We start from the raw sequence: 26,045 nt of genomic DNA on the forward strand, positions 1-26,045 counted from the left end.
GGTGTTATATGTGATATACAGATGTAGTATGCAGGTGTTATATAAGATATACGGGACTTACATGTGATATACAGGTGTTATGTGTGAACAATATCCTGATTACAAACCATGATAAGAGGATACTGACAATCTAAGGGACACAACTATGCACTGCCAAAGCACACAAAATCAGTCAAGCAAATGGCATTATGATAAAACATAAACTTGCAAAAAGGGTGAAGTAATTGTAATAAATACTATAGAATCTAACATTGTTAGATTAACAATGCACTGGTAAGATATTGGTGATTCATTTGACGTTTAACTTTGACCTTTGACCTACCTTTAGGATCTGACTGGGAGATATAGGTTAGCTGACATCTGTCGTTATCCAGCTTTCGAATCATGTAACCCGTGAAATATGAAATACCTCGGATGAAACCTTTCCTTGGGGGGCATTTCTGGAATGGAATTGAGAAATATACAAGTTCACACAAGTTATTTACAAATTAAAAAATAGATAAGAAATGTCCCAACACTCTGTCATGAATAGTGTCATATTTCACTCAACTTACATGCTGAGCAAAATATAATATTTTCCATATGAAAATTACAAATATCAATGGCGATTATCCAAATTAGACATAATGATAAACTTGCAAGATGGATCAGCTAGGTTTCAATTGTTCCATAAATTAATCTCGTATGATAAGAATCAAGTATATAAAATAGAAAATGAAATAAGAACTAAATCAATTTTGATAATATAAAAGCTAGTTAAATGTTAGGCAACTGATACTGCATGTCATGCCTGGCAGTCCGGAGATAGGAGACAGCTGGTGATGCAGCTGGTGATATAGCTTGTAATACCCTCCCAGGCATACAGTCCTATATCAACCTGAATATTGTAGTTATAGCCTGTATCTATCTGCCATCCTACAAGCATACATCATGTATTTTGACAAATGTTTATGTTTGTGTATCAATTAGGGCTTCCATTATTTCAGCAGTTTTTTGACAATACCGAATGTCATAAAAAATTGAAAATATTTTTCCCTTGAGAAAAACATTTGGGGTCAACAGTGAAAAGTGATTAACTCCTGGGAGAAAACAACACTTTAGTTTCAGTTGGAATCAACCAATCACTGCATCAATGTTGTTTTAACCAACCAATCACTGTATGAATACTTTTATGTTTGGTTATCTTTTTTTACTGAATCGCCAGAACATTGAGGAGAAAATTTGTGTGGCTAATTGCAACAAGTACGTAATATCTGCCCCAAAACGACATCTAACATAGAGTAAAAATAACTGAAATGTTAAACCCTAGTAAAGATCACATTTTTACTGACCAAATCTGTTATAATAATGTTCTAAAATAATGTTCTAAATATAATGACAATGATGTAGTTTGGGACTGTGCATAGCACACAAAATGTTGTGGGTTTTTTTAAATCTCCATCAAAGAAAGGGGGCACTACACTGGTGTATGTACACAAGAGTCCAATTCCTAATACATTTAAGATTTAGCCATTGATCAATGAATCAAAAATTGAATCAAATGATTTTCAAACAATCTACAGTATACCAGTAACCATGGAAACATCAAATCATATAAACAAAATTTATGTTTTGTCATCATGATAGTTAATTATCAGATAATTCAAATGCATCCTGTTTTTTGTTTCAAGGAAACTGGAGCCTATCCCAGCCTCATGTCAGTCATATCGAGTGAGAGTGAGTGAGTGAGTGAGTGTGGATGTGAGTGAGTGAGTGAGTGAGAGTTTGGATGAGTGAGCCGCTTTAGCAATATTCCAGCAATACCATTTTTTAGGGGAACACCAGAAATGGGCTCTAAAACACATTGTACCCATGTGGGGAATCGAACCCGGGTGTTCGGCATGACGAGCAAACGCCTTAACCACTAGGCTACCCCACCGCCCTGGTGTAATGGAGCTTTAAAACGATGTCCAGATATATCATGGTGTGTCAGCTTCATGTTGGAGGAAAGTCTGAAGTCAGGCAAGTCTTTAGACATTTTCCCCTTTTGTGAAACACATGAGCTAGTGCTTCCAATGCCAAACCTAGAGACACAAGTCTCAGGCATGTCCAAGGAGGCAGCTCTGCACAACAATATTGTGGTGCCTTAGACTACACGCTCATCCATGCCTTCTCAACATGTTCAAGTCACCATGACAACCAGGTATTCAAGAGATCAATATTGTGAGCAAACATCAATGCTGTCAGTACAACCAGGGTATGATGACACAAAATCTAAGAAGTCACCATGCCAAACCACCTGACCTGTCGGCCACTTCGTACAATTACCATTGGCTGCAGGGGATGTATTTTAAACTGGATTTCCCAAGGTTTGAACAACATGAGCCCAGCTTGCTAGGACTGCCAATCTCACCATGCTTAGAGTGAGTGAGTGAGTTTAGTTTTACGCCGCATTCAGCAATATTCCACTATATGGCGGCGGTTTGTAAATAATCGAGTTTGGATCAGACAATCCAGTGATCAACAGCATGAGCATCGATCTGTGCAATTGGGAACCGATGACATGTGTCAACCAAGTCAGCGAGCCTGACCACCCGATCCCATTAGTTGCCTCTACGACAAGCATGGGTTACTGAAGGCTCATTCTAACCCGGACCTTCACGGGATACCATGCCTAGAGCCTGTGTGAGATGATTACCTCGTGGTTGACAGAATGGTTGAAGATGTACAACTCTGTGCCAGTGTCCAACCAGGACCGCTGTGTTACAAAGTCTCGGTTCCTCACTGGAGGGGGGCACCGAACTGAAATAGCAAACATATATACAGGTACAAGTCTTTAAAAATCATTCTGAAGTCAGAAGAAAATGTGGTTAGTGAAGAGAGATGAAAACATGGGGTTTAACATGTTTGAGATTGTGTTCATGTTTATTGGACTTGTGATGGTGAGTGAGTCAGTTTAGTTTTACGACGCTTTTAGCAATATTCCAGCAATATCATGGCGGGGGCACCAGAAATGGGCTTCACACATTGTACCCATGTGGGGAAGAGAACCTGGGACTTTAACCACTGGGCTACCCCACCGCCCTGCCTGAGATGGTGCACAGCATATACCTGGATGATTGAGTAAGAACAAACTGCTCCATAAAGTATTTGCAATCATATGTATATCACAAGATGCACTTTTGAAAAAGGAAACTCTGTGTTTGACAAGCTTAAGGTATTCATGGGTTGCAGTGAAAATACTTTGAGGTGAAATGATAGGTTTCACGAACATTGAATAACAAATATGAATATTCATTGAGGAATAATTTATGTTTCATATCAAGGAATAAAAAATAAACATTGAAATAATAAACACTGTAATTGCTTCAGTTGAAACAGTTAAGTGATTTGGGGGTGGGGTGGGGACGAAAACACAATACATATTAACAATTCTGCTTTATAGCCCTAATGATGGTAACGATAAGCGCTTTGGCAAAATGACCTGTGTTACGCTTACTTCATGGCTTGCATATATTCCATTTTGCATATCTCACTTTTGATAAATAACACACTAGTTCCAAGTAAAGCTCTTTTGCAAAATATTGTAACAAAAATCCATGCCAAGTAGTCTATATCCCAGAACAACAAAATGAGCAATTGAATTAATCAGGGGATATGGTTCAATTCACATTATATAACAGGACTAGTAGAAACCAAATTTAACCAAAGATAAATATTTCACAAATTTAAAAGGTAGTACGTATTTTCGAAGAGAGCTTTAAAACGTTTCGTGTTAGGAGAGATACAATGAAAACCAGTTTGAACAGTTTCTTTGAGAAGCATTTTAGAAGTTGTAAAGATGAATGAAAACCAAGTTATATGGATAGTCATTGCAATAAAGAAGTTGACTATCCATAGAACTTGGTTTTCATTCATTTTAAACAGTATTTCATGAACATATTTCATGTAGAGTATATTCGTCACAGAATGTCGACTCAACATGAATGGATGGTCTGATGACATTCAGGGTTTACATCACCTGTTCACCTTTCAGTACTTGGCCGGCAACATCTGCTCTTGTAGGAAGCTTTTAGCAATATTCCAGCAATATCATGGCGTGGGGCACCAGAAATGGGCTTCACACATTGTACCCATGTGGGGAAGCGAACCTGAACACTTTAACCACTAGGCTACCCCACCGCCCTGCCTGTGATGGTGCACACTCACTCTTTGTAGCATATACCTGGATGATTATGTAACAACAAACTGCTCCATAAAGTATTTGCAATCATATGTATATCACAAGATGCACTTTTGAAAAAGGAAACTCGTGTTTGACAAGCTTACGGTATTCATGGGTTGCTGTGAATATACTTTGAGGTGAAATGATAGGTTTCACGAACATTGAATAGCAAATATGAATATTCATTGAGGAATAATTTATGTTTCATATCAAGGAATAAAAAATAAACATTGAAATAATAAACACTGTAATTGCTTCAGTTGAAACAGTTAAGTGATTTGGGGGTTGGGTGGGGACGAAAACACAATACATATTGACAATGCTGCTTATAGCCTAATGATGGTACGATAAGCGGCTTTGGCAAAATGACCTGTGTTACGCTACTTCATGGCTTGCATATATTCCATTTTGCATATCTCACTTTTGATAAATAACACACTAGTTCCAAGTAAAGCTCTTTTGCAAAATATTGTAACAAAAATCCATGCCAAGTAGTCTATATCCAAGAACAAAAAAATGAGCAATTGAATTAATCAGGGGATATGGTTCAATTCACAATATATAACAGGACTAGTAGAAACCAAATTTAACCAAAGATAAATATTCCACAAATTTAAAAGGTAGTACGTATTTTCGAAGAGAGCTTTAAAACGTTTCGTGTTAGGAGAGATACAATGAAAACCAGTTTGAACAGTTTCTTTGAGAAGCATTTTAGAAGTTGTAAAGATGAAGGAAAACCAAGTTCTATGGATAGTCATTGCAATAAAGAAGTTGACTATCCATAGAACTTGGTTTTCATTCATTTTAAACAGTATTTCATGAACATATTTCATGTAGAGTATATTCGTCACAGAATGTTGACTCAACATGAATGGATGGTCTGATGACATTCAGGGTTTACATCACCTGTTCACCTTTCAGTACTTGCCGGCAACATCTGCTCTTGTAGGAATGTTTGAAAAGACCAGCATTTGACAGATTTCATCATGATAAACATATGGCAATGACTGACTGACTGAGTTTGGGTTTACACTGCTTTTAGCAATATTCAGCAACATCACGGTGGGGGACACCAGAAATGGGCTTCACACATTGTACCCATGTGGGGATTCGAACCCAGGTCTTCGGGGTGACGAGCCAACGCTTCAACCACTAGGCTACCCCACCGCCGCCCCAATATGGCAATGAAAGGGTGTAGACATGTGAAATCTAAGAATGTCTAGATCTGTAATATGAGGAAAACGTTACAGAGTCAGGGCTCGAAAATTCCACTCGTCCGCTCATATTGAAGAGTAAAATTTGTTTCGGGCAAGTGAAAAACATAATTTGCTTGTCCTAGAGGACGAGTACGTTTTCTGACTCAAAGTAACATCTTTCTTTTTTCCTTAAAGTTCAGCTATCTTAAATGGTGAACCAATTCAATTTTGTCGAGGATTTTGTACAGAAGACAAAGAAAGTAATGTTTATTTTAGTTTTATTCAACTGAGCAAACATTTTGAAATTAAAAAATATAAATTTATATTCATTGTGATGCATGATCTATAGGGAAAGTACAATTCTAGAAGGACAAGTGGAAAGTTCATATTACTTGCCCTACAGGGCGAGTGCAGATTTTTGAATTTTTCGAGCCCTGAGAGTGTATTCTTACAAGTGTTGGGAATTGGTTAAAATCTCAATTGATGATTGGTTCATTACAACTGATCTATTAGCGAAAATAATTGGTTAGCCTCATTTATCAAATTTTCCTGGTTATATTTGTTAATGCACAAAAAAATGAAGAAAAATAACAAAAAAATATAAAAAAAATTAAATCTTTAAAGGATGATTTGTATGTTAGGAACATATATTTCCTGGAGCCTGTAAGATAAATTCAATCATGACTTGGAACAAGCTGGTCGTGCTTATGAAATGTAACAGACAAAACCAACCTTGTGAAAAAAGACTGTAAATGCAAACAAGTGTTCCAAAATTGTTTGTGTTCGATTATGAGAAAACATGATCGATTGCTTGGTCGTTTAGTCATTGCAATCAATCTTCGATTATTTCAATTAATCAGATCACCACTAATTCTTCATCATATGGCAATGACTGACTGAGTGAGTTTGGGTTTAAGCCGCTTTTAGCAATATTCCAGCAATATCACCGAGGGGGACACCAGAAATTGGTTCACACATTGTACCCATGTGGGGAATTGAACCTGGGTATTTAGCGTGACAAGCTAACGCTTAAACTACTAGGCTACCCCACTGCCCCAATTCATCATGTAAACGAAAGCTTGAAAGCAAACAGCTATATACCTACTGGTGAAAACAATACAAGTAATAAAATGTTTAATAAGTGTCTTCCCTTGTTATTTTATTACTTGCGCTGTTTGTTGGCCCAACACCATTTCCCTCTGCCGCGGGCTTCCTTTTTCAAACAAAACCTCGGGGTCGGTTTTGATCCAACTTATGAACCAACCGAAGATATACTTTAGATATGATTTGAATATTTGGTATTTACTGTTACCGAAGATATACTTTAGATATGATTTGAATATTTGGTATTTACTGTTACCGAAGATATACTTTAGATATGATTTGAATATTTGGTATTTACTGTTGAAATCAAGTGGGATACGACTGGCAGCCAACACCTTGCCTTGCTCGTGCACTATCCACACTACCCGTCTTGTGAGGAACACATGGTTCATACTGACAATCTCATTCTTCACAGAGATCCTTCGTAGCCTAGTAGATAAAACTGCCAAGCTTGTAGGCGAAGGGTTGCGGGTTCGAAACCAGGAATCTGCACTATATGTTGGAAGTTTTCAATAATGTGATATTTTACGCTCGTATTCAGTGATATCAAGACAAAGTTATATCTATCTTTGAAACAAGTAATAATTCAAAGACAAGGGCTATTTCTCATAAAAACCCGGGAAGCGGCCAATTCTGTAGAAAATCCATGGGATTTCATGGAGAATACCCACGAATCTGCCTGTATAAGTTTACTCTGTAAAGGAGAACCTGGCGAGACAATAGAGTGACGTCACTGGAGGTTTATAGTCATATGTACAATATGGCAGTCTTCTGCTTTCTAGCTTTCATTCCCCTGATGAATATCACACTGTTCCTCATATCACAGAAGCTGACATCAATAAATTCCCTCTTTATGTGCATTGCTTCTAAATGCCATTCAAAGGTATGTGTTTATTGCAGTGTAATGACAACCTCAGCAATATTCCAGCTATGAAAAGACGACTATTAATAAATGGTTATTCTTTTGCACTGAAGCTTATATGCTATTTAGGGTGAGTTGATAAAAAATTAATCTCAGAAGTTGAAATATGTCAAGTTTTGTTAATATATGGAATCTGTTTTGAAGGATAATAAAGATTGGATATTCTCTGGCGTTTACATTCTATTTTGGGTGATTTGACAAACAATTAGCCTCAAAAATTGAAATATGTCAAGTCTGTTAATACATGGAATCTGTTTTGAAGGATAACCAAGATTGGATATTCTCTGGTGTTTACATTCTATGTTGGTTGAGCTGACAAACAATTAGTCTCAGAAATATGTTAAGTCTCTTAATACAATGCATTATTGCGAGGGATGACTTTATATGGAATCTAATTGAATGATAATCAACACTGGTTATAATCTGGTGCTAACATTTTGTATGGTCTTAATTTGAATGTTATAGACAGAGGTCAAATTTGTGTCATAATGTTCATCGCTGTTTATCATGTTTATTAGCAAACACAACCTCAAGGTTTTTCCTTCATTGGCTTAATTACCATGACTACTATATTAGTTTGTATAATTCTTAACAGATATTGATGGCTTTTTGTAATGGAAATATTGATATCTAAGAAACTGCAGACCAACATGAATTTAATTATTTCTAACACAACTCAACATTCTCAAAACATGAAAACAGTTCCAGAATTTTAGGAATTGTAGAAATAGTGTTCCAATACATTAACATCACTAGCAGCACATGCTCATAAATTATTCATTAAAAGACTGAACATGTTGAAAGAGGTTTATATATCGTTATCACTGGTATACTTTATATTTATACCCTACTAACAGTCATGTTGCCATGGTAACCTTTGTTTATATAGTGGTATTTTGAACAATATATCTCAACTTGTTAGTGTAGGATTCATAATATAACACACAGGGAATACTACACATGAACCTGTGTAATACCAGTTTTAGGAAATGAATTAATGAGTTCTGGTAACTGACAAGCACTAGCGACTCAGATATCAGTGTTTAATTGTTTGAGACCATTGTCGTCACACAAGAGCTCATTCAGGTTTCTATTAATAACTGATGTTTATAGCCTTTTCAAGTTTTACTATCCTGTGTAATAAAGTAGAGATGTATGTAATCCACAGAATAATAAAATTTAGCGATGAATAATGTGAAAAAACATTTAAAATTTACATTGAATAAACCAGGAATGTTGAGAGTTTTTAATGTTTGTCAGTGAATTTACTTCCTGCCAACATGCCCTTTGGTATTAAACAGTGTGTAATATCAGCTGATTGAAATCAAACAGTGGTATGTTCCACACTAGAGAAACAACTACTGCATGTATTTTCTTATGGTAACATGGCAAGATTATTTACATAAATGCCTTTATACTATTCGAGATATTATCCAAAACTGAAAATGAAATCATAAATTCAAGATCAAGATCAAAATCAAGAAACCTGTTTGTAACGCTGTCCTGAGAACTAGTTTGCTTTAATGCTGCACCCGACAATATGCTAGTTATATGATCGGAGCTTCTATAAAGTTTCTTGACCTCCTCAGCTTCATAGGTACCTCCATGATACTAAGCCTATATAAATGAAACCACTTGCTGAATAATCAGTTAAACGATTTGGTAAATTCGCCAGGATGAGAGTTGTATATACAGTATGTTCAACTCACAGATGCATTTGGCTGTCATTAGAAGTGGTATATATGTTGACATGGGCATACCTGACATCAAGACAGTAAAACCACTTATTTTTCACATTAAGCACTTTTGCCAGCAATGCTGATAACCCAGTGTGATTACAATTGGTATGTACATATAATCAAATTTCATATTAAGCACTTTTGTCAACAACACTGATAACCCAGTGTCATAACGTCCTTCTCTTGGCTCCCAAAACAGCTGCTATGACAATTGTTTGAGGAAACATTTGTTTGGCTAGAATTTTCTTCATGTTTGGAAAGAGAAACTAGCCACACCAGGAAAACAAGGTGGGTGATTATGGAGTTCAAGGCCACACTCATGAACTGTAGCCATGGTGATGACTGATTTGATGTCCCGATACATTGTCCTGATGGAAGATCACACCTTTCTCAGCTTCACCTCATCCCTAAAGTCTTATTTCTGTAAATAAGTCTGCCTGTTTGGAAGAGAGTCTGCCGTAATGACTCCCTCAGTATCAGCATCCCAAAACAAAGGGGAGATAACTATTTCAGCTGATGGGATGGTCTTTATGGTCTTTGGTGGAGATGATGTCAAATGCATGCAATTGTTGGATTATTATTTGGATGGAGTCTAGAAGTGGCTAAGCCAAGTTTCACAAATCACTGCAAGAATCTTTCTGGATCAGCTTCACACTAGAGATTATCAAAAGACCTTCCGTATTTCCTCTAATAAGCGTGGGGTCACTAATAAGTGCCGGACATCAAATAAGCGCTGGGGTAAAACAGTGGTTTAAAAAATATGTGCTAGGCATCCAATAAGTGTGGTGTGGTGAGTACATTTTTCTTAAATGCTTTCTCCCTTGATCCAACACTAGATCAATTAAGGAATGGTCCCTAACTTTGACGTAAAGCTCACTAACAATTAATTACGGTACACCTAGTAAGCGCAATAAGCGACAGGTCTCTAAAAAGCGCCGGGCCTCTAATAAGCGCTGGGTCAGGAGGTCTGTTGAAAAATTAAGTGCCTGGGTGCTTATTAGAGGACTGACTGACTGACTGAGTTTGGTTTTACGCCGCTTTATTCCAGCAATATCACGGCGGGGGACATCAGAAATGGGCTTCACTCATTGTACCCATGTGGGGATTCGAACCCGGGTCTTCGGCATGACGAGCCAACGCTTTAACCACTAGACTACCCCACCGCCCCGCTTATTAGAGGAAATACGGTATGCCTATTGTGTTTATTATCAGAACAGAACAGAACAGAACATTTTATTCTCTAAAAACCCACACCACGGTGGTACATGAGAATATAATGATATACAATTTAACATAAATATACAATCAAGATGGCGGATAATAGAATACTTAGATAGAGTATTATTATCACAATTCGTTTACAATTTCAGGGCATTTGACAAGGCATTAAAAAATTTAGCTAGGTTTTTCAAATGCTTTGTTTTCTTTATTGAAAATAGCCGTTTAAGTTTGAACAGATTAGGCCATTCGTAGTAATAATTTGGAATATACATTATCCGCTGTTGGAGAAAAGCTTCGCATTTAAAAAGGTAATGGAATTCGTCCCCAACAGACGGAGAATCGCAAAGTTTACAGTCTATTTTCTCTAAGAATGTTGTACCAGCATCCTGTTTCTATCGGTAAATTGTGATTTGATAACTTAACTCTAAGAATTGGATTATATATAGATTTGGGAAGGAAGAGGTAGTTTTCAAAGCATAGATTGTCTTTAACATTTTGGTAAAATTTTCCTTTCGAAGTAGACGCTAGTTCACATTACCATTGTTGTAAATATTGATCTTTGAGTATTGTTTCTACTTTTGAAACCAAAAATTCTGACGAACATAGGAACAGGTAATCATACATTTCTGAGAGTCCACAATCATCAGATGTGAGAAGCTTTGGAACTAAACAAGCAGATACTTTCTTCATTGCCAATGTTTCTGTGAAAACGAAAATGTCTACTGAACGAGCAATATCACCCTCAGTCATTTGCCAGTCGCTCAGCACCATATTGTAGGTTATCTGGATATCACTGGACTTAAGGGAGGAGGGGCAGTGGGGTAGCCTTTTGGTTAAAGCGTTCGCTCGTCACACCGAAGACCTGGATTCGATCCCCAACATGGGTACAATGTGTGAAGCTCATTTTCGGTGTCCCCCGCAGTGATATTTCTGGAATATTGCTAAAAGTGGCGTGAAACTTAAAAGGAGGGTGTCACCTTTACTACTCTCCCTGCCATGCTTAAACTCTGTAGCCTGCCCCTTAGCGGTCGTATAGAAGGGGCCTTTTGTATTAACCCTTTACCTTCAAGAAACTTATAATTAAATGTTCCTCAAGTTTGTCCTTTCAAAAAACACAATGGAGCCCTGCTTATTTTACTGACTTGTCATAGTGAAACAACTGACTCAAGTTTGTGTGGCTTCGCCATGACATCATGTAAGGTCCATAATGTTTTTTGGATAAAATCGATATTTTAAACTTATCCCTACTCATAGTGTACGGGCCCTTTCAACTGTCCCCACTTCTCCACTAATATGCTCATGTCAAAAATACATTTTTGGCCACGAAAATGGAGAGGGTGACAAGCAGCTAGAAGTCACGTGGGTTGCTGATGCAGAGGCAGGGAGAGGCCCATTTGGGGTGTGCTGTTTTTTACTGTTCAATAGGGAACAATAGGACAGAGGTTTCCACTGCACCTCGGAAGAAAAGGGAGATAAACCAATAACGTATGAGAAAAACATATAATACTACTCTATTATGCAATTCCTTCTCTGTGAGGTTCACAACATGTGTTTCAACCCTTGTAACACAACATCTGTGACTGGAAGACACTGTACTGATGTATGAAGCTAGTGTCACAGGGTGTTATTCGATCCTCGGAACATCTGTTACTATCAACAGTCAAGGTAAGTGGAACATCGCACAGTCTAACACATGCTTTGAAAACAGATAACTACAGGTTATATACTCTTTCATCTTAAGCGTTCAATATAGACTTATATATCTATCTAATTTATCTTGTGCTGTTTTAACATGTTAAGTCTCATCATGAGCAATCCCTGAACAAGGATTTGGATGTAACTGGGTTACTGAGCTTGCGAGTTGGTTTGTTGTTTGAAATGGGTCCAGTTTGTGTAGATCAGAACCAATTGGGAGAGTAATCCAGAGAAAAAACCCTTGACAACAGGTCCAATCTTTTCAGGGAGAAATTAGAAGTAACAAGTACTACATATTTTCTTTATGTCAAACTCTGATGTCTTTTAAACCCATGTGAAAATAATTTATCTTTCTGTTAGTTTGTTGTTTAACGCTGCTCTCAGGAATATTCTAGCAGTATGACAGCAGCCTTTAAATATATGAATCTGGACCAAACTATCCAGTGATCAACAGCATGGTCATCTCTATGCAATTGGGACACAATGACATGTGTCAACCAAGTCAGCTAGCCTGACCATCCGATTCTGTTAGTCACCTCTTCTGACTAGCATGGGTTGTTGAAGACCGATTCTAACCCGAATCCTCACAAGTAATTTGCTTTCGAAATATTTTGGGTTCTTTTGGTAAATTTAAGACACTTCTTACTGAATTATCAGAAAAGTGACACATGTGACACATATATTAAGTCAGAGGAAAACAAACACTGTAACCATCTTACTTGCATAGTAGCCAATGTCATTGAAAGGGTTAATGACACAGATCTCGTAGCCTTCCAGCATTGTTTGATCCCAAGTCTTCCTGTACAGTGGGTCGTGAAGGACATCATACAATGTGGCAGCATCAATGTCGTCAAATATTGTGCGAACCTACAAACATGAAGAAATGCTATACACATGATAAACATATTCATACAATACTTGGGGCGGTGGGGTAGCCTAGTGGTTAAAGCGTCGGCTCGTCACGCTGACGACCCGGGTTCGAATCCCCACATGGGCACAATGTGTGAAGCCCATTTATGGTGTCCCCCGCCGTGATATTGCTGGAATATTGCTAAAAGCGGCGTTAAACTCAACTCACTCACTCACTCATACAATACTTGGATTTTTTAGATAATGATAGACATTTTTTTTGGTTTTGTGTCTGAAAAAATAGTGTCTCGGGTAATGTAGCTCACCTATATAAGTACCTATATATTGTAGTCAACCATTTAAAAAGTGAACAAAGACAGAGACTTAACTAGTGTTGCTAATTGGGAAGAGAGTTGAATATTTTCTTCTTCTTTCAGTGGCATTTTAGAACTTGGTACGTACAATATTGAACAAACTTTATTGATAACAATTTCCTTAATTTCTTGTGTGCGATGTTTCAATACAGATTCTTGTTCCATTGACAAGCAGGGTTGATATCTGTATCAAATATTCAAAACATTGCACTCATAAAATAAAAGAAGTTGTTATCCATAAAGTTTGTTCAATATTAAATATTTTCTACAGAATACTAAGGAAAAATCAGTTTCTGAGTACCATCAACCCAGAGGTTAATGGGGAGGTGATGAGGACAGTGAAAACAAAATATTTTGAAAGACTTCCATACTGAAATATATGCACAGGCTCTATACTAATATGTTAATCAACAATTTTCATTACATTTTCCAAAAGAATGGCTGTGTAACATCCTCTAGAAGTTCCAGGTAAAAATACTACCATACTAAAATATGTGCTCAATACTAACCATGTTAAGTAACAATTACCATTACATTATTCAAAGTGTAACCACGTTTATAGCATTTAGAAGTTCCAGGTTTCAGCATGATGGAAGAGCACATTAAGGTAAAAATATAAATTATTACAAATTAAACCTCGGCCCACTGCTTACTAAACATGTATGAAAATTTATTCAGTTTTGAACACAAATGACTGAATGACAATAATTAGATTTTCCAATATGGCTGCCATCTGTGAGTGCTTTGAATGTCTGGTTGGATAGTGGAAATTGGTTTGTTCCCATTACCCTGTCACACAAAAGACATTCAAATATGGTACTTATCGTTATCCTACCTGGTACTAGGTATTAAGATAATAAAGCAAGGACTGGTCAGCTCTGAGTCAGCATAAAGTGGTGGTTGGTTGGTTGTTTAACGCCACACTCAGCAATATTCCAGCCATATTGTGGCAGTCTGTAAATAATCAAGTCTGGACCAGACAATCCAGTGATCAACAACATAAGCACTGATCTACGCAATTGGGATACGATAACAATGTGTCAACCAAGTCAGCAAGCCTGACCACCCGATCCCGTTAGTCACCTCTTACGACAACCATGGGTTGCTAAAGATCAATTCTAACCCGAATCTTCACGGGTCAAGTATACAGTGCGTGAGTGGGACATCCATGTTAAACACCATCATGGTATCTCAGTTGGCTAGCACTATAAAACAAGCATTAGTCGGAAATAGTACAATCGGACCCAGAAAAACAAAACAAACACACGCAACCAAACACTCACCAAAACATGTTTGGGAATTTGTTCAAATATTTTTTTAAAATATATCAAGATTAGCATCAGTAAATGGCAAAAAAATCTCAGATCGATCTTACTTTTGCAGAGTGTTTTTCATTTCAGATTAATATGTAATTGTGCATAGTAATTTCTTACATCTAATCTGATTTTCATGTGTTTGTGTAGGTGACAAAAACATGATTTTCATACTTGTAAAAACTTATATATATAAAAAAGTTCCATAACTCATTTTTCATACAGTTGAGGTGCTAATGATAAATCCATTACGCTCAGATTATTCATTTCATTGGACCAAACATTGTTACAACACAAACATATCTGTTAGGAAATATTGCAAAAGGCCTTGAACTTTGTCCAATATTCAATTCTTGATGATTAATAATATATTCTTTATCCTTTTCATCATATGAATAGAACCCAAAAAATCAATAATTCTTTTGCTGGTTGATACATACAGCACTCATCATGATAATTGCATGTCAAATGTATACCATGGACAGCTGTTTCAACATGTGTTCATATCAAATCAGTATTTACTAGCAATCCTGGTGAGGGGCAGACTTAACTCAGTTGTAAAAGATTGATTATGCTGATATAATGATCAACATCCTCAGCCCTACTGCCAGCAAAGATCAACCAAACTGTGCAGCATGTACTCACTACAAACAGAAAATGCCACACAACAGTACGATGAAACAACCTCCCTACTGTCTGCATTATAACCATTAATACCATCCACATTTCAATGGAATGTACATGGAACTATGGTCCCTTATTGGTTGGCAATATATTAATACAAAGTATATAAAAGTATCAATGTGATGATAAATATTAGAAACACTGTTTTGCTAGTATGTACAGCATTCTGGAGCCACTGATTCGAAGCAACTTAATGTTAAGGTTTCAGATGGGTTACTGTTAATTTTTTGGTGATGGCAGCATTTCTTTACATTTCAATTTTATTTTGAACATTGTTATAGCTCTATTAAGAATCCTGCAAATCCATTGGTTAAACAGTAAAAGCAATGAAAGGACCTATATATTCTGTATATTCTAGATTACTCAATACAACCCGTATATTCCTTATATTCTAGATTACCCAATATTACCTATACCCTTGATCACCCAATATTACCTATATATTCCATATACCCCAGATCACCCAATACAACCTATATATTCCATACATTCTAGATTAACAAATACAACCTATATATTACACATACCCTAGATCATCTAATACAACTTTAGATTACATAATCCATATACCCTAGACCACTCAATACGACCTATATATTCCTTATATTCTAGATAACCCAATATATACCTATATATTCCAAATACCTAGATCGCCCAATACAACCTATATATTCCATATACCTTCTATCACCCAATACAACCTTTATATTCTAGTGGTGTAACGATTCATCGATAGTATCGATGTTTACATCGTCAACTACGCGATACGAGTGCATCGATACAAAACACATTTAGGCAATATATCAGGATATTTATATCGCGAGGGTCCATGATACATCAATGTATCGCCACAAGAGACGATATATCCCGATACAACTTAAATACTACATAAAGTTGTAAGGAGTATTGCACTAGGAATAGGAAAGGAGTCTCTTTGAAATTCTTCTGAAATGTAAAAAACAAATTGAATTTTAAAGGAATTTATTTGTGTCTGTTATCTTTGTTACATGAGCAAAGGAGTTGGTGTAAGAGTGTGAACATTTTACAAACTCTGTGACCTGTCAAATACTTGTCTCCAAGTAATTGAAATAAGCAGATATGTTTTAGTTGTTTGACAAATAACACCATTTATTAACAGCTATGAACCATGTCTTATCTTTGTTAAGAACAAAGTGAAGATAAAGTTTAGAGAGCAGACTTAACAGTTTTTTTCAGTGATTCTAAATTCTGATATAAATTACATTGAATTGTTTGTGAAAGCACTGGTGCAGAAGCACAACTTCCCAAGGGAAACTTCACTTTCAAATGTATATATATTAGATCAAGGTATACTGGATATGTTTGACTGTACTTTCTAAGCATTAAATGCTGAAACCTTATGAGATGAACAGCTTTTTAAGTGTGTGTGAATGTAAAACAAGTTCTGCTGTATAACAAATAAAGTTTCAGTCATTTTATCTACCATATCTGTTCTTTTTTAGAAATTGTAAAGTATCGGGATACGTATCGTATCGGCACAATTGCATCATGATGATAATCGTCTCGCAGGTTCCTTGCCAATACTTTCATGATATATTGTCTCGCCTCATTAAACTGGTATGGGGATATATCGTCTCGCCACTTAAGCCACGATACACAGCTCTAATATATTCCATATACTCTAGATCACCCAATACAAAATATATATTCCATATACCCTGGATCACCCAATACAACCTTACACTCTATATACCCCAGATCACCCAAAACAACCTATATATTCCACATGTCCTAGATCACCCAAAACAACCTTATACTCCATATACCCTGATCACCCAATACCACCTATAAATTCCTTATACCCTAGATCACCCCAAACAACCTATATTCCAGCTATGTCCTCATACATGTATATGTTCGTTCTATTTGGGCTGACCCGTGAAGGTCCGGGATAGAATATTGATCTTCAGTAACCCATGCTTGTCGTAAAAGGCGACTAACGGGATAGGGTGGTCAGGCTCGCTGACTTGGTTGACACATGTCATCGGTTCCCAATTGCGCAGATCAATGCTCATGCTGTTGATCACTCGATTGTCTGGTCCAGACTCGATTATTTACAGACCGCCGCAAAATAGCTGGAATATTGCTGAGTGCGGCGTAAAACTAAACTCACTCACTCTATTTGGGGTAGTCATTGTTTCAATTAGGATGCACCTTGCTAGTCGTAAACACCTGTGGATATATTGTGTTGTTACACCTCTTAAATTGACTGACAGCTTTACAACAGGAACCAAACATAAAGGATTTTACTCATCATCACAAAGGATTGGATGTACCGTATATGACCGTCTATAAGACGACCCCATGGATAAGACGACCCCCAAACTTGACCCTTAAAATCAGTGTCAAAATGGTATGTTTTGTGCATAAGTCGATCCCCCGCGATGGGGTCCTAATCGCGGCAAACAAACACCACAGACAACTGGCAGTTACCAATAATTATAACTTTGGTCCACATTATTCAAAGAATTCACTGTCATATATATTGTGTCTACTCACGGATCGAAACGAAGTGTAGTTGACAGAAAATGCATAATATAGCTTCTCTAAATATCATATTTATTGTAGCAACAAACTGGCTTGCTTATTTTACCCCATTCAACAATCACGAACTGATTACCGCCTCGTTTTCCATTGACTGCTAGTTTACAGTAACATCGGTAAAAATGTGTGAATTTAAATGGCTTCCGTATTTTACCCCATTCCATGTGCTTACCACGTTCATGAGGGTCTGTATAACCTTAGTGTTGATTATATATATTTTACATAAAAACTATTACACAATGCTTGGATATATTTCTTTGGGTTAAATAATAGTATTCAATCAATAGAATTCATTCCGTTATATTATTGTGCATGTTTGAACTTGTTCGCCGGGAAACGCGTGCACAGCTGATTGCTATTTCCGGCTTTGTGTACGAGACAAATACACGCGCACGGTAATCTTAATTAATTTATAGAGCAAAAACTGTAACTAAAATTACACAATGCTAGGATACATTTCTTTTGGGTTAAATAATGGTATTCTGTATTATATTTTACTGATGACTCGTCAGAATTCGTCCCGTTATATTATTGTGCATGTTTGAACTTGTTGCCGGAAACGTGTGCACAGCTGATTGCTATTTCGGCTTTGTTAATGCGGAGACAAAACGCGACGGTAATCTTAATCCCTGCAAATAATACAATGCCCAGCAAAACAACTTATAACTTAAAAGGTAAATAATCTTGTCTAGTGATGTTTTTAATTGCAAAGTCTTCTTCTGTTGTTTGTTTTGATCGTTTTCTTACCCTCTACCCATGGACAAAGTCGACCCCCTTCTTCTGTTGTTTGTTCAAAAATTAGGCTTATAGACAGTCATAAGTGATACATGATGTTGTAAATTTCTCCACGACTCACACCCTGGAAAATGATGAAATTGGAAACACATTAATTTTCAAGATGAAACTTACTTGTTACCATGGTAGAAAGATGATAACATAAAATGTAACATGTTCAATCAAACAAACAAACGCGTTCATAATACTACAAGGTTTAAACTGCTATCATTTTTTGGTCCTACACAAAAATCTTCAAGGCAACATTATAGGTCTAGGTCTATTATACACTTTACAGTGAATGACTATAGCTAAATGCTGCTTTTAGCAATATTCCAGCAATATCATGGAGGGCACACCGAAATGTCCAATGAACTTTGTGTTTATCATATCAAATGATGTTCATAATGCTCTAAACACCCACAAATTTTAAAAATGATAAAATACATCAATTACAGTCTTCATGACTGCTTGGTTAATGGACATGAGTGATGACAACATTGCTTTGTAAATCAGGTTCAAAAGTAGATTGGAACAGACATGTGTCTGCCAGGTGTAGAATGTAGGTATGGTGGTGTTAACCAGTCTCGTTGGTGTGAAATATCTTCTAATACTGATGGCTACCTTTTAGTATTAGGTAGTAAATAAATCTACCCATGGACAGGTACATGTTTTATACACAAGTCAAACCTACAACACAAGAGCTTACAATTGGTGAACCCAACCCCAATTCTGAAGCTGGTTCTGGCTGCAAGCCTCGATTGTCAGCGACAGTATCTTTTCTGAGGAGGGTGACGTAAGTAATGTATGTTATCATGGTTTTTTATGAGTTTACAGAAACTACAGTGGGTCTTATACAAACTTAGGACTGATATATATACTGAAATTCAGAGAATGACCAACTTGTTCCTCCTGCTTACACATGCCATACATCTTCACCCATTTTATCAACAAACCACAGAAATGTACAGTGGTAAACTGGTTTGTTATCAAATGGAATGAATTTACTCAAGGTATTGGCGGCAAGGGGGAGGGTACATTTCTGGTGAACAATCTGTTGTACCTATCAGTCATATGTGCACAGATATCTACCTGGGGTAGATTTCTGTAACTGATGTATAATATGGCGTAGACCCCTTCATCATGTCCACCAAAGTGACACATTTTCCATGTTTAGACTATACATTCACCCACATCATTCTGCAGCAACTTAGGAAGTACATAACCGGTTAGTTGTGGTTTCTGTATCCCCCGATCTGTTCAGTGTCTTGTATCAGGTTTCTATATATGTTACCACTGGGGTCTACAGATCATCCCGTTAGAAAAAGGTGCCACTATATTCATACAAACCAATGTTTTGTTCTCAATGGAGTCCCTACTAATAAATCTTGAATACTTAAACAGGTATTTACATGGAGTCCTATATATTTAAGTGTCTGGGACCCCCATTTCGCCGTCCAGGACCCTGAAAATTAAGAGTATAGTCCCAGGGACTCAAGGTAAATCCCTGATAAACATACCTGGAAGTTAGTTACTAACAAATCATTAAGGATGACATTGATATGTACACATTTAGTATTTTATGATTTGTCAATCTATTGCGGATGCAGGATGTGTGGCAAGTTGGTAGAGGTTTCTTAATGGATGATCCATACGCCTCAGAAGTGACACATAGACAAAACCCTTATACAATTAACGTTTGAGGGAATGCTATAATCCAAAATGTAAGACTGATATGTATTTAGCCATTATATGTAGGACTGATGATATATTATCACAGCAATGGACCAAGATAATTAATCTACACTTATCAAGTACCTACCCTGATATGTATAAACAACAGTAATAATGATGACTAGCCTGTGTCATAAGGGTTATTTTTATCTGTTCTACAAGCACACTCATTCATTCCGAATCAAAGGATTGGCAGGATAAAAAGTCTGACCAAAAATTGACTCACCTTAACCATTTTGAAATTTGAAACATCGTTTGTTTTCGTCCACACCGTCGTGCTCTGTTTATTGATTTCTAGTTTCCAGTCAGAATGATCGTCACACATCGTTTTAAGTTTTCTGAAATCGGCATCTTCCGCCACCCTCACCTCGCCGATTTCCATTTTGAGGTATGTGAAGGTTATCTATTTGATATAATCTTGCTCTGCCAAAAGCGTACCCAAACTTCTGTGTGTCCGACGAGCGAGTACCTGTCAGGTGTGTTGACTCGACAGTCGCTACCGTAAACTGGTATATGCTGTCGTGTGTAAATCTGGTGTCGTAAACTACACGCCTTTCGAACTAACATTACTATATCCCAAATATATTACAAAACGTGTTTTTCCAAAGTGGAAATACATGATCAATAACACAAATGTAAACAGTTAAATTCTTATATGGAACAATTCTATAGAATAAAAGTGCAAGTCTGTAAATGCGTGGAATTGGCCTTGACCTTGAAAGTCGTAGGCGGCCTTTATTTATTTTTTATGTTTCCTGGTTTGGGCTAGTTTTTTGTGACTGTTGACCCTACGATATATACATTAAATCGGCTAGGCAGTTCAAGATGGAATATCTGAAAACTGGAAACGTTGACATTGACGCAAATGTTGAGGAATGGATGAATGATCTTATGGATGAGATAAGTCAAAGTTCTGCAATCCGGAAAATCTGACGTTTTGCGACATTCGTTGTTGACAGGGCTCAATGCTTTTCTCTAGTTCACGTTTGCGGAGATGTGTCCTTTCAACAGAATCGATTTGTTGTTTTGGCGATACTGTCTATCATTTTCCGTCTTTCGCATAATGTATCCAGATTTGACCTTTGGTGACCTGGAAAGAGTCGGAAATGACACTGCCGGAAGTAGACGAAACAACGGAAATTGATATTTTCAGCAGAAAATGCGCAGATTTCTGTAGGGTAGCAGAGATTTTTCTAGGACTGATAGCTATGTTTCCAGAACATATTTTGGCTTCGCAGATTCAAACTATATATGTGTGAATACAAACTTTTGTAGATTAAGATTTCACAAACTGTTTGAATTGTAAGATACTTAAAATTGGTGAGTGAGCATATCTTTCCAGGATTGCCTACATGGTATAATCAGAATGATTTATTAGAAAAACAATGAATAGTTAAGTGATCATTGTTCTGAAAATATTATTCATGAGTCCATTTAAAAAAATTCATATGGAAAAGTAAGATAAACGACAGACAATGGAAACTCCCTTTGTAAATAACGAGAACATTGCAGAGACCAGAACTGTTATATATAGTCACAGAGATAAACCCTTCAAGTCACCTGAAGATCTACTGGAAATAATTGGTATGTATATCAATATAATATTTTTCCTAATTGTTATAAGATCTTCTCTTTGTTCTAGTTTATTTTTTAAAACAATGGCAATCAGGTTTGTAAAAGGAGTTCTTGGCTTTCATTTATAATTTTGAACTTTTATACTTCATAAGATATTAATAGGTAAATTCTGTGTAACTTCTTCGTTGTATCCATGGTAACATGAGAAATGGCCTATGTTGTATTTGGTACTGATCATGCTAGTTTTATATATGCACTGAAGCTAAGGTACAATTACTCACCAATAGCTTATAACTTGATTCCAGATATTGATTTATGTTAATCACAGGTAAAAATGTCACTAATTATGAAATAAAATTATAAACAAGATAATGTCTATTTCAGCAAGTCCAGATATTCAGAATGTGAGCACCAAAGCCCCTTATCGACCTAAAGCAGGAGAGGTATATGTCTACCACCATGATTGTAATGAGCAGAGATACATAGATAGAAGTAAGTTACCACTTTTCATACAATTGAGCAGTGCTACCTTGTCCTCCTCAGGGTTTTGGTATTTCACTGTTACGGGAAGGGGAGTAGAAGGGATGGTGGGTTGGTGTGGTGCTTTAATTGACAAAATTCAAAAGCACTATATATTTTATGATTCAAAATTGATTTTTTATGCCCATCTCCAAATAGGTGTATTTTTTTAATGCGCTCCTAGAGACTGTCAAATGTTTTGGTGACCACCGCAAATAAATAGATGACTGGTTTATTGGGGTCATTTTTCCCAATCCACACCCCAGATTATTCCAACAGCATCTTAATTTTTTTAGTGATTGTAAATTATCATGCAATATGAAGACTAAATACTCTGTATCCATGATCTTATCTGGAAATGTATCAGTTAAGACAGTTTGTCTTGGAATGAGAGAGTGAGTATGGTTTCACACCGTTATTAACAATATTTCAGCAATGTCACAATGGGGGACACCAGAAATGGGCTTCACACATTGCACCAATGTGGGGAATCAAACCTGGGTCTTCAGCATGATGAGCGAACGCTTTAACCACTAGGCTACCCCACTGCCCCTGTCTAGGAACGTTTCTGACCTAAACTGATAATGGTGCACAGAAAATTTAAATCAAAATTAAGGTCATGAATTTCATCAATGTACTAATCAGTATTATCTTGCCTTTACAGAAGTCTGGTTCTATGATGGGTATCGGTGGAGAAACAAAGGCAAGCATAAGTATCCTCAGCCTTCACCCATGTTCGAGAAAACCTATTTCACTGTTGACAGCGTTGACGCAGATACTGTTGGGTTCCGTCGCTCCGTCTATATCCCGCTCAACAAGGAACTGAAACACATGGTTGTGCATTACTTTGGAACTGCATCTTCTCCTGAACTGGTTGCTTTTGTTCAAAGTATTGATATATCAACAAGACACCGTACATCTAGGTCAGATTATTTCGAATCTGCGGACAACTCCCTAATTAGTGACCAGATGAAATTTTCTGCTCTTAGTGCCAGAGATGAGGGAAATGTGATGTCTGAGATAGCCGAGATGTCTCTCCCATCCACATCTGGATTGGTTAAGAAATCAACAGTACCAGTAGGCCTCATTCCAAGTAACAACGGTTCCAATGTAGATGATTCAGATGATGGTGAATTGGACACATGGATGGGAAAAGATGGCGACGGCAGTTTCAAATTTAGTCATCAGACATTCACAGAGATTATGAAAATATGTTTTAAAATGAGGAATGACAATTATTTTTGGTCATTCAGCTCAGCTCCGGAAGTCATTCTGATATTTGGGAGCTGTGACCTGTGTTCCGACCTCAATGACCTCTTGTCGACACAGGATGACACCATACAGTGTCTGTCTTATAGCACATCACCATGTCTAGATGGATTTTTCATATCAGTCTTATCACTTCATCATCCAAAGTTTATTCTCACAGAAGCAAGCAGTCCACCTGTTATCCCTCTTGTGTTCATGATCCACCAGAATAAGTCACCCCTGTGTCATACAAATCTTTTCAATCTCGTCGTGGAACATCTTCCAGCATTGAGGATGGAAGCCAGTGAGCCATCTCTTGCAATTATTCTTGGCAAAGATCCAAACATTATGGCCGCAGTTAAGAAGTGCCTGCCAAATGTCATCACCCTTCTGTCTCTTTCTTTCATCAGACGGGAAGCTCAATGCTGGCTGACAAAGAACATGCATTCTAAACGAACTGACCGTTACGTGACTGATCTAGAGGATCTGATGAGAGTCAGCTCCAAGTCAGAATTTGAATCACTTCTTCAGAGTCATAAGCACAACTGCAGTAGATCTTGGCTGAATTTCTTTGATAGTCAGCTAAAGAATGACATAATCAGCCATTGCAACAACTGGGTGCAGATTAGAGACAAGGTCATTCACAAGGATGTCCTTGAGGAAAACCAGTGCTCTCCCTTGGAACAGGTGTTATATGACCTTGAACTTTGTCATGAGGCAACCATGGATGTCCTGATCCAAGCTTTGTATTTCCTTCACTTGTTTATCAGGACAGAGCTTCAGAGAGGGAAAAGTGGATTTGGCTTGTACAGGCTTCATGAAAATTATATTTCAGAGTTTGGACATTCAGTCCCAGTGAATAGTCAGTTTGTGGGTAAACCTTCTGAAATAGTTAAGCTGGTAATGAATAGGAAGATATCAAGTGATAGTAAGACCAAGTACAGTGACCCCACCTGTGAGGTTCATGAAGGGGAGTTAATGCCAATCAAGCAGGAGCCAGCAGGGGAAGAAGATACAAGCTATCTTGTTTTCTGTGACGGAAATATGGTTACTGAAAATGAAAATGAAGAAACAAATGGTGACAGTTGTCTGACTGATAGATTTAGTGGTCAACGAAAAAGGAAATTCTCATCTGACAATGTTGCAAACTCATGTACTGACATGAAGAAACATACTACACTAAACGCCAAAAGAAATGTAACCCTTCCCCCTTAATGCCGGAGGTACTTCTTGGTCAGTCTGTCTGTATTGCTGAATAAGTCTTATAACTGTGATACGGTGGCATTGGAGGGCGTTGGCACCAGCATTGACGATCCCATCTGTACCATCCCAATGGCTCTTTCTCTCTCTTCAGCTGTTAATCGTGGCATATTTCTCGTACTTGTGTATCGTATCATGCATTCTAGTCTCTCTTTACCCTATGGAATCATTCTACACCTAAAATTGCTGCAAATACTGCTTGAATATTGCTAAGTTTTGGTGATTGATATTGCTTAATGTGTCAACAGAAAATGGAAGAATGTTACTTTGCAAAAAAAAAAAGTTAACAAAGATAATTTTAGGTGTTCCTAAACACTTTATCACAATATCAAAGACACGTTTTACTTGTTTTCACTAATGCAAATCAGCAGAAAATGTTTTAAAAGATTGAAATCATAGGAATGATTCTTTTACAATTTTACACAATCTACAACAGTTGTTTCTTGTTTTAATAGTTGAAAAATGGTGATTTTAAATGGTTTATCTTTGTCTTAAAGGTGATTTTAAGAGGGAAGGTGGTCACCCATTTTGTTCTGGGGGGCATCAATTTTGTACACACGTACTGGGGAGGTATCAATTGTGTACATTAAAGTATGTTATGCTTAGAAATTATGGGAAGGGGAGGGGGGTCATTGATTTTGTACATGACATGCAGGGGGGTCACTTATTTTGTACATACATTTTATTGGGGGGTCATTCACATTGTACATGCTTCTCCATAAAAATCATCATCCCCCTAGCCAAAAATTATGAAGGGTCCCTAAATATGAATGCATTTGAGAATTTTTTGTTCGTAATTTGCATAAATGATAAAGCTGTGTTGTTAAGATTTCTTGTGTAAACTAATACCTTCTAACATATTTTTGATAGTTTTTAAGTAATTCATAAAGGTAAGAGGGTAACATTTCTTTAGGTGTTAATGTATTTGACCTAAGTATATTTATGTGTAAGGATGTGTTCTGACTTGTCAGGGGATGTGGTAACAATGTGGTTGACGTGTTCAGTCATGACACTGATGATTCTTCACATAGATACAATATTTTAATCCCAT

General features: G+C 37.0%; 2 protein-coding genes across 2 annotated transcripts in view; one reads left to right on the top strand and one right to left on the bottom strand.

Moving 5' to 3' along the window:
• Positions 1-20,887, bottom strand: part of LOC124272027 (START domain-containing protein 10-like) — a 30,174-nt gene extending 9,287 nt beyond the window's left edge. Inside the window, exons 1-4 of the mRNA XM_046707204.1 lie at positions 20,619-20,887; positions 12,801-12,948; positions 2,678-2,781; positions 323-440 (exon numbers count right to left, since the gene is read on the bottom strand). Coding sequence (XP_046563160.1) covers positions 323-440; positions 2,678-2,781; positions 12,801-12,948; positions 20,619-20,774 — 526 coding nt within the window. The 5' untranslated portion in view covers positions 20,775-20,887. The remainder of the gene's footprint in view (positions 1-322; positions 441-2,677; positions 2,782-12,800; positions 12,949-20,618) is intronic.
• Positions 20,888-21,129: 242 nt separating this feature from the next.
• On the top strand, positions 21,130-24,949 carry LOC124287592. The gene is made up of 3 exons (XM_046724118.1): positions 21,130-21,976; positions 22,352-22,459; positions 23,151-24,949. Exons 1-3 carry the CDS (start codon positions 21,868-21,870, stop codon positions 24,947-24,949), a joined length of 2,016 nt encoding a protein of 671 aa, XP_046580074.1. The 5' UTR covers positions 21,130-21,867.
• The last annotated feature ends 1,096 nt before the right edge of the window (positions 24,950-26,045 follow it).

The sequence above is a fragment of the Haliotis rubra genome, unplaced genomic scaffold, assembly GCF_003918875.1.
Source record: "Haliotis rubra isolate DU_JTF1 unplaced genomic scaffold, ASM391887v1 Scf1, whole genome shotgun sequence".
Classification (NCBI taxonomy): Eukaryota; Metazoa; Mollusca; class Gastropoda; order Lepetellida; family Haliotidae; genus Haliotis; species Haliotis rubra.

Excerpts from the sequence above, each read along its gene's own strand:
- LOC124287592 (XM_046724118.1), top strand. The coding sequence starts at position 21,868 with ATGGAAACTCCCTTTGTAAATAACGAGAACATTGCAGAGACCAGAACT. Across the intron at positions 21,977-22,351 it reads AGATCTACTGGAAATAATTG|CAAGTCCAGATATTCAGAAT; the intron begins GTATGTATATCA and ends TGTCTATTTCAG. Across the intron at positions 22,460-23,150 it reads GCAGAGATACATAGATAGAA|AAGTCTGGTTCTATGATGGG; the intron begins GTAAGTTACCAC and ends TTGCCTTTACAG.